Genomic DNA, 8,833 nt, shown 5'->3' with positions numbered 1-8,833 from the left:
ACAGGTCAGGTTTTAAGGATATTCCTGCTTCAGAGCAGCAGAGTAAAAATAATGATGCAATTTTGGCTCCAGATATATAGACTTCACGGATCCATGTTCCAAATCCTGACATTCTGAGCCTCTGGGATAGAATAAAATGGCTACTAGGGTTTGTTGTAGAAACCACAGAATCCATAAGAAATATCTCAATTGCTGCTTGTGATTGTGCTGTCCCTTTAAATGGCCTCAGCTGTCTGGGGCAGGGGCGGCTGGAGTTTTGCCAGAGCTGATTGGCTGTGAGACAGTATATCACATGACAAGCTCAGAGCCTGATCTTTAGCTTGTCCATAGTTAAGAGAATTTATTAGGAGGGCAGAGTCACAGCCTGATATAGAGCACGATGGTGATACTGGGGTACTGGGACATCCGAGGGGTGAGTCACTGTGGGGAGATAATACGACAGTATAAGTGGTTACTGGCAGGATGGGGTAATGCTGTATGGGGGATATGGTGAGGGTGTAATATTGATGTATGAAATAAGAGGGGTAATGTAGTTATGGGGAGGAGGGGGTACTATTGAAGTTATGGGGGTATATGGGCAGAGGATAATATTGATTTGGAATGGGGGAGAGTACTGGGAGGAGGTGGGTAATGAAGTATGGGGAGAGGGTAGCATTGAAGGAATTTGGGGAGGATGGTATATAGTGCTATTGAAGGTACAGAGAGGAGGGAGGTAATGAAGCTATGGGGTATATGGGGAGGAAGGGGTAATACTGAATGGTTGAGGAGTATACTGTGAGGAGTAATGAAGGTTTAGGGGGTACACTGGGAGGAGGGGGTAATATTGAAGTATTATCCATTCTCTACCTCTTCTTTTTCTCTTCATCCTGTAGCTGGCTCACTCCATCCGTCTCCTGCTAGAATACACGGGGACCCTGTATGAGGAGAAACTATATGTGACTGGTGACGGTGAGTGCATCACACTTGTGGGGTAGCAGACAGTGCCATGTTTTGTGACTCCCTTAACCACTCTGCTCTATGCACCATTGGTATCGCTTTGGCCTCCTGCCAGGACCCCTGGAAGGGGTTAAGCAGTCTGTTTGTGGAGTCTTTTCTCTCCAGTTTGGTGTGGATTAGTTTATATACACCCACCTCCTCCCTGCATCAGTGTCATGCTGAAAGCTGTTACTGCGCCTGACTTCAATATAGATGGGTGATGGGGCAGAGAATTTCTGAAAGATTCACACAATAATTCTGATAACTTACTTTTACAGAGAAAGCAGAGTTGTGACTGTATAAATAAAAGTAGTTTGTACTATCGTGCTTTAACCTGACAGTAGTAGATGCATGGATCAGCCTTCCAGCTGTGAGTGCAAATGCATTGATAACTTGCATGTGGTGTGACACTATTACACTATAGCTGGCACTCACTGAGCTGTGATGCAGGGTAAGAGTATCACACCCCAATCTTGCGTTAATTGGTGTTCATCAGTGGCCATTAATGCCACATCAGGAGTGTTAAAAACGCATTGCGGCTTAATGATTCCCAGCCTATGTATTTTAGAACCTGTAACAGTGTGTACACACATTGCCACCCTCTGTGCAGTGTGTGCCACTCCCTGTGTGCAGTGTATCGATGTCACACAGATTCATCTCTTCCTTAGCCCCAGATTATGACCAGAGCCAGTGGCTGGACGAGAAGGAGAAGCTGGGACTGGACTTCCCCAATGTACAAGTGACCCCAGGGAGGGGTGGTGGGCTATGGGGAAGTGGGTGGGGGATATGGAGGGGAATTTTATTTCCCTAGTGTAAAAGTGGTCTAATACCTCCTAAATTGGTGGGATGATTCAGTTTGTAGACTGTGGGAGGTTGGAGGGGAATCCCATTTCCTGAGGGGTGATACTAGTTTCCCTCTCCTCCTGCAGTTGCCGTACCTGTTGGACGAAGATGTGAAGCTGACACAGAGTAACGCCATCCTGCGCTACATTGCACGCAAACATGGACTGTGTAAGAATCTGCCCACAGTGTCCGAGTAATACCCCTTGAGGGATGTCTCTCTCCTTCCCCCAATTAAAGGTTTAGCCATGTTTAGCTAAATTTGCCCGTTGATATAATTTGGGAATTTTGACTGAAAATGGCTCATTTGCAGCTTCAGCACATCCAGAAACAGCCCCCAAGTCTTTCTAGCTCTTCTGCGCCCCCACCCCCCATATTGAATCTTCCTCTCCCATTGAGTCTCTCTTTTCACACCTACCAGGTGGGGAGTTGGAGGGGGAGAAGCTCCGTGTGGATCTGATGGAGAACCAGGTCATGGATTTTCGGCGGGACCTTGTCACGATTGCCTATAACCCCCTGTTTGTGAGTCTGAGGGCTGGAGAGATATTTGGGGGTGGAGGTAAAATTAGGGGGAGTGACATTAACATATTTCCAACCCCCCCCCCCAGGAGACCCTGAAGGGACCATACCTGGAGAAGTTGCCTGTCGCTCTAACAAGATTTTCTCGCTTCCTTGGAGACGGAGCTTGGATTGCAGGAGAAAAGGTGCCCCTCTCCCCCTCAAGCACCCCATCTCTTCACTCAAGCTAGCTCTCTCCTCTCCCTACTACATCCTATCATCTCTTCTACTTCTCCCCATCTGCATTCTCCCCTCCTCCTCCTGGGTATGGCAGTGCCAGATGATGCCTTGGCGTACTGTCAGGGGTCACACCAGGGTGTGGAGGAGAGATCCTGACTGCCTCCAATCTCCTCCCCCTCCCCCAGATCACCTTTGCTGACTTCCTGATGTACGATGTTTTGGATCAACACCGAATGCTGGAACCAACGTGTCTGCAAAACTTCACGAACCTACAGGATTTCCTGACCCGAATTGAGGTGACTTTCACCCCAGAACTGTCTTATTATCCCCATTATGGCTGTCTTGTTAGCATCCCTCAGCTGTCATCCAATGGCAGGGGTATCTATGCACACTACAGGATGTCTGTTACCATCAGGGCTCCTTCAGCCTCCACTCTACCTGGACACGATTGCAGTAAGTATGTGGGTATAATGGTTGAGGGTGGACTGATGTCTGCTGTGCTGAGTCCAGGAATGGCTTATTCTGCACAGCTCGTAATGACTAATGAGGTATTTTTCTATAATTATTCACATTACTTGGTTGTCACATGGGGGAAGATTTGGAATCTGGTTTTCTCCCACAATTAGGAAGCCCATTAACGTAGTCATTAAGCTGATATATCCTTTCTTCCTCTCCCAGGCTTTGCCTCCTGTTGCTGCGTATATGAAGAGCCCTCACTTCATGAAGACCCCGATCAACAACCGTATGGCAGCATGGGGCAACTGCAAATAAGGGTCCTGTGTATATCTCCCTCGTGCACTCTCCTCCCCCTGTTACGCTTTTTGTATGACCCTGATTTGGGTCTCCCAGTACTTTCTCCCCCATACTATTTATTCCTGTAGAAAGATTTCAATAAAGTTGCATTTTTCTGATCATTTTGTCAATGTATGTACATCTTTATTTATATAGTGCCCACAATGTACTTGGCACTTTCTTAAAGAGACTACAGTACAGGAAATTATTATACAATAAATGCAACAAACAATAGGAAAGGAAATCCCTTGCCCGAGAGCTTACAATCTAAGTGGAATGTTGGGAAGCTTACAGAGACGGCAGGTGAGGGAGGTAAGTGCAGTAGATGGTAGTCGTTGGTAAGAGTGACTGTGGGCATAAGACAGTAGCCATGAGCTGGTCTATTGGAATGCTTCATTTAACAGGTGGGTTCTAAAGTTTGACTTGAAGGTGGTGAGACGAGGTGGTTGGTATATACAGTGTCAGGGAGTTCCATAGGTATGAAACAGTGGGAGAGAGCAGTATCCTGGAGAGGGATTAAAGGAGAAGAGCAGAGACGATGTAAGAGTGAAATTCTAGCAGCAGAATTTTGGATAGGTTGCAAAGGAGAGTTGTGACTCTAACTACATGGGGTGCCATTTCTAACTGAAAACAAAAGGGATGGGGAACCTATCCCATACACAAGGGCTTACATAACTACTCACAAGGAGATCCCATTACTTCAGCTCTAACAGGAATTTAAGCTCCCCCCCCCCCCCCTCTGTTTAGCCTAGCATGCCACAATATGCAGGCAGAAACATGGTGGGGCTTACCTTCTTCTGAATAATCATGGCACCATGTGGTAGAGTAGGGGTGGTACACTGTGTGAGCCAATAGTCAACCCCTTAAGGCCCTAGAAATACCAATGTAGCTTACACACTCTCATTTACCAGTAGATGTTGTCCCCAACATCCTATAACCAGATGATGGATATGCTTGAACATAGCATGATATACGTCCCTGCACAATACATTGTGACAGCATCATGCATTTCTTATCACACGCTATACACTGATTGAAACAGTACTGTGAACAAACTGCCACAGAAATCAGTGTATATAACATTTGTGCATATGCATTGGTAACTCCTAGTAATGCTATACTTACACCACACAGAAACTGGGCATGTGGCAGTACCTTACTGTGGAGAGCATGTTCATAAGTCACTGGTACAGGCATGTTGATGAAGCTAAGTGTACCATATACAAAATGTGCCAATGGCCGTTACATCACTGTTGAGAAACAGGTTCTCTCTTATAGTTGCTCATATGTCTGACAGAGCAGCGGATACTCACGTGAATCTCTTACAGTACAAAGCTCCAATCTAACAAATCTTTGTATCGACACTCATAAAACATTGAGTCTCTATGGCAGATTACTCATTCATCTGTACTACCCATAGATATGCTAGTGGGTTATGCAGCTCTCACTACAAGTAGAGCTAAGGTACTCTGCTGCCTGAAGGTTCCTGCTCCACTATCATTCCACATATATAATTAGCAGTGTTAAGAACAGACATCACCAAGCCTGTCAAAGGCATGGAAAAATAGCATGGTTAGCAATATGCAGCGAAAAGAAAGGGTTCGGGCGCAAACCCCAAGGAAAAGGATCTCACCAGGTATTTGGAAAAAAAAATAGAAACAATTGTTGCATGCTTAACACAAAACAATGACAAACAGAAAAAATCTCCCACGTTTCGCTTCTTATACTGTCCCCACGTCATCAAACATATGATTGAATGACAAAACAGCTGAATAGAATCAGATCAAATTTAATATCAATAGATGTTATATGAATAGGATATTAAGTGTTGCAAGTATTATCATTCAAATTAATGAGTTCAAAAGCCTCCTCTGTTGCAACAAGGTATATCTTATATGAATATAATATTTCTTTAAATAGATGTCCTCTTTTTAAGTATTGCGCAATCCCAATGTAAAATGGCAAAAAGGTAGATCTGAGTATAAATAGCAATAGTTGACATCTTAAGTGAATACCCATGGAGATGTTGTGCCATCAGGATTAGTCCAGAGAAATAAACAGTCCTGATAGTATTGTATTGTATGTCTTTATTTATATAACGCCATAAATTTACATAGCGCTTCACAGTAGTAATACATGTTGTAATCATATAAATAACAAATAATATAAATAACAGGTCATGGGAATAAGTGCTTCAGACATTAAAGTAACATTAAGGAAGAGGAGTCCCTGCTCCGAGGATCTTACAATCTAATTGGTAGGTAGGGGAACGTATGGAGACAGTAGGAGGAAATTCTAGTAAATGCGTCTGCAGGGGCCAAGCTTTATGTATCATGTGTCCAGGATTATCCAGTGCTATTCATATGCTTTTGTAAGCAAATGTGTCTTAAGGTGGGTCTTAAAGGTGAATAGAGAAGGTGCTAGTTGGGTATTGAGGGGAAGAGCATTCCAGAGGTACGGGGCAGTCAGTGAGAATGGTTTAAGGCGGGAGAGGCTTTAGATACAAAGGGGGTAGAAAGAAGACATCCTTGAGAAGAACGCAAGAGTCGGGATGGTGCATAGCGAGAAATTAGGGCTGAGATGTAAGGAGGAGCAGAAGAGTATAAAGCTTTAAAAGTGAGGAGGAGAGAGGGGGCGTGCCGATGACATCATCCAGGACAGACGGGTGAAGGGAGAGCTCCGGAGATGCTTTCAAAGTGAGGAGGAGAATTGAGTGTGAGATGCGGGATTTTATCGGAAGCCAGGAGAGGGATTTCAGGAGGGGAGACGCAGAGACACATTTAAGAAAAAGTAGAGTGATTCTGGCAGCAGCGTTTAGAATAGATTGTAGGGGAGACAGGTGAGAGGCAGGAAGGCCGGACAGCAGGAGGTTGCAGTAATTGAGACAGGAGAGAATGAGGGCCTGAGTCAGAGTTTTAGCAGTCGAGTAACAGAGGAAATGGCGTATCTTTGTAATATTGCGGAGGAAAAAGCAACAAGTTTTAGAAACATTTTGAATGTGAGAGGAGAATGTGAGAGAGGAATTGAGTGTGACCCATAGGCAGCGTGCTTGGGCTACTGGGTGAATGATCGTATTTCCAACAGTAATGTGGAAGGAGGGACATGTTTGGGAGGAAGTATAAGGAGCTCTGTTTTTGCCATGGTAAGTTTCAGTCGGCGAATGGCCATCCAGGATGATATTCCAGAGACATTCAGAAACTTTGGTCTGTATAGCAGGTGTAAGGTCAGGGGTTGAAAGGTAAATTTGTGTGTCGTCAGCATAGAGGTGATATTTAAACCCAAAAGATGTGATTAGGTCACCTAGAGAGAGTGTGTAAAGAAAAAAGAGAAGGGGTCCAAGGACAGAGCCCTGCGGTACCCTCACAGAGAGATCGATAGAGGAGGAGGAGGTGTTAGCAAAAGAGACACTGAAAGTACGATGGGAGAGGTAAGAGGAGATCCAGGATAGAGCTTTGTTCCGAATACCAAGAGTATGGAGAATGTGGAGGAGAAAAGCGTGGTCCACGGTGTCAAATGCTGCAGAGAGGTTGAGTAATTTGAGCAGAGTGTAATGACCTCTGTCTTTGGCAGAATGGAGGTTGTCGGTTATTTTAGTGAGGGCTGTTTCAGTAGCATGAGCAGTGCGGAAGCCAGATTGTAGAGGGTCTAGAAGAGAATAAGTGGTGAGAAAGTGTAGCAATCGAAAGAATACAAGATGTTCAAGGAGTTTTGAGGCAAAAGGCAGGAGGGAGACAGGTCGATAGTTAGAAGGACAGGTAGGGCCAAGCTTGCTGTTTTTGAGTAATGGTATAACGGTTGCATGCTTGAAGGAGGATGGAAAGGTACCAGAGTAGAGGGAAGAGTTAAAAATCTGTGTGAGCATAGGGATTATAGAAGGAGCAAGAGGTTTTAGGAGATGGGAAGGAATGGGATCAAGAGGGCAGGTGGTAGAGGGAGAAGAGGAGATCAGCAGTGACCCTTTTCCTCCGAGATAGCAGAAAATGAGTCAAGAAAGACAGGAGGAGAATTAGGAAGCGGGATGGGATGGGAGGATGAAACAGATGGGATGTTCTGATGTATGGATTCCACCTTTCCCTTTAAGCGCAGTCGCGCTTCTTGGCCAAACATCATAAAGTAGGGAGTATACCCTTTGGATTCATGTCTAGTGCAATTGTAGGAATGCACTAGCGGTTAAACCGACTTGCTCCATTCGGCTTTCTGCGAGCCCTTAACGTGCCAAGAATGCCTAAAAGTTTTCGGTTGAACCTTTCCGGCAGAGCGTCTCCTTCAGGGAGGTATGGAATAGTTGTCACGGTGGCTTACAGGGTTATAATATACACCAAATAACTGGGTTGAATTGAATTTGACTGTGATATGATAAAGAAAGTTTATTCCTTCAAAGAAGGCGGACACACAAATAACAAATGGAATATTTATACTTACATGGGGATGGGACAATGAAGTAATCAGGATTCAGATTAGCAATTCATCAGGCATCAGGTATCATTCAGATGTAATAACGAAGAACACGAAGGACACTGTGCATAGAGCTTACCATTGTTTTTATGTGATTTTGGCTCTATATCCTAACATTGGGTCCCAGGCATTTTTAACAATTATCTTGACCCAATTACCTTTTGTCTGCTAACGTGGGAAGCACTTTGGTACCTGCCCCCAAATAACTGGCACATGCGCGCAATCCCTTAGTCAGGCTCCCATTTTCCTAACCCCACTCCAAAGAATTGGCGTCTCTAAGTCTGCCAGATGGGGGAACCTGACTAAAGGTGTGAATTATGGCACTTCATGTGAAAGGCCATGTCCTGCTTTCTCTCCACCCTGTATATACAAACCGGGGGGATGAGCCTTTGATCAGTGGCCTTTGTGTAGACACACTGTCGCCCCCTGACCATTAACATACCGTATGGGTCAGGGTTTTTCGTGGGCTTTACACTAGGCATAAAATACAGTACAGAAAAAAACAGATGATAGGGGCGCCCTTACAACTATATAAAATAATTGTAATATATATAAGACGATTAACATATAAATTAATCAAAAAGTGAATGTGCACAAATACAACCGTGTGAATGTGACAGGATGCTGCAATAGTCCCAAAAAGTTCCAAGGATGAAGAAAACTGGAACCAGCCGTTGCTCAGCATATGGAAAGAGATAAATAAAACAACATAGTGTGATATTGTTAGGGGAAAATGCACCTAAAATATATTAATGTGGAAATATCAACCACATGAAAAACAAAACAGAAAAAAAATGAAAAAAATTATGAAAAATATAGTGATTGAGCAAGCACTAAAATGGACAAAAAAAACTATTTATTAAAAAGACAAAAATCTAAGAACAAAATACAATAAAAACTAGACATCCACTTGTCCTGTGTCCAGTAACTATAAGAATCCTACTTACAAGCTGCAAGTAGGTCAAGCGCATTGGAATGATTACTGGATGGCTGCTCCTCCGCTTCGGATGTAACGCCGGAATGTCCTCTCCTT

The 8,833-nt window shown here is 44.2% G+C and overlaps 1 protein-coding gene across 2 annotated transcripts; it reads left to right on the top strand.

Moving 5' to 3' along the window:
• Positions 1-266: 266 nt before the first annotated feature.
• Positions 267-3,467, top strand: LOC142470064 (glutathione S-transferase Mu 5-like). Of its 2 annotated transcripts, none has more exons than XM_075576969.1 (8): positions 267-412; positions 873-948; positions 1,644-1,708; positions 1,905-1,986; positions 2,237-2,337; positions 2,424-2,519; positions 2,739-2,849; positions 3,232-3,467. In XM_075576969.1, the coding sequence occupies exons 1-8, from the start codon at positions 380-382 to the stop codon at positions 3,322-3,324; spliced, it is 657 nt and encodes a 218-aa protein (XP_075433084.1). In that variant the 5' UTR covers positions 267-379; the 3' UTR covers positions 3,325-3,467. The 2 variants fall into 2 exon arrangements, with proteins under 2 accessions (XP_075433084.1, XP_075433095.1); XM_075576980.1 differs by lacking the exon at positions 267-412 and adding an exon at positions 428-489.
• Positions 3,468-8,833: the final 5,366 nt, after the last annotated feature.

This window comes from Ascaphus truei, chromosome 1, assembly GCF_040206685.1.
Source record: "Ascaphus truei isolate aAscTru1 chromosome 1, aAscTru1.hap1, whole genome shotgun sequence".
In the NCBI taxonomy this organism is placed as follows: domain Eukaryota; kingdom Metazoa; phylum Chordata; class Amphibia; order Anura; family Ascaphidae; genus Ascaphus; species Ascaphus truei.
This window is presented reverse-complemented; position numbering and strand designations above follow the sequence as displayed.

Bases quoted from the DNA above. Each gene is read 5' to 3' on its own strand.
- LOC142470064 (XM_075576969.1), top strand. From the start codon at position 380: ATGGTGATACTGGGGTACTGGGACATCCGAGGG. The intron at 1,987-2,236 runs GTAAGAATCTGC...CACACCTACCAG, and splicing joins TGCACGCAAACATGGACTGT to GTGGGGAGTTGGAGGGGGAG. The intron at 2,850-3,231 runs GTGACTTTCACC...TTCCTCTCCCAG, and splicing joins ATTTCCTGACCCGAATTGAG to GCTTTGCCTCCTGTTGCTGC.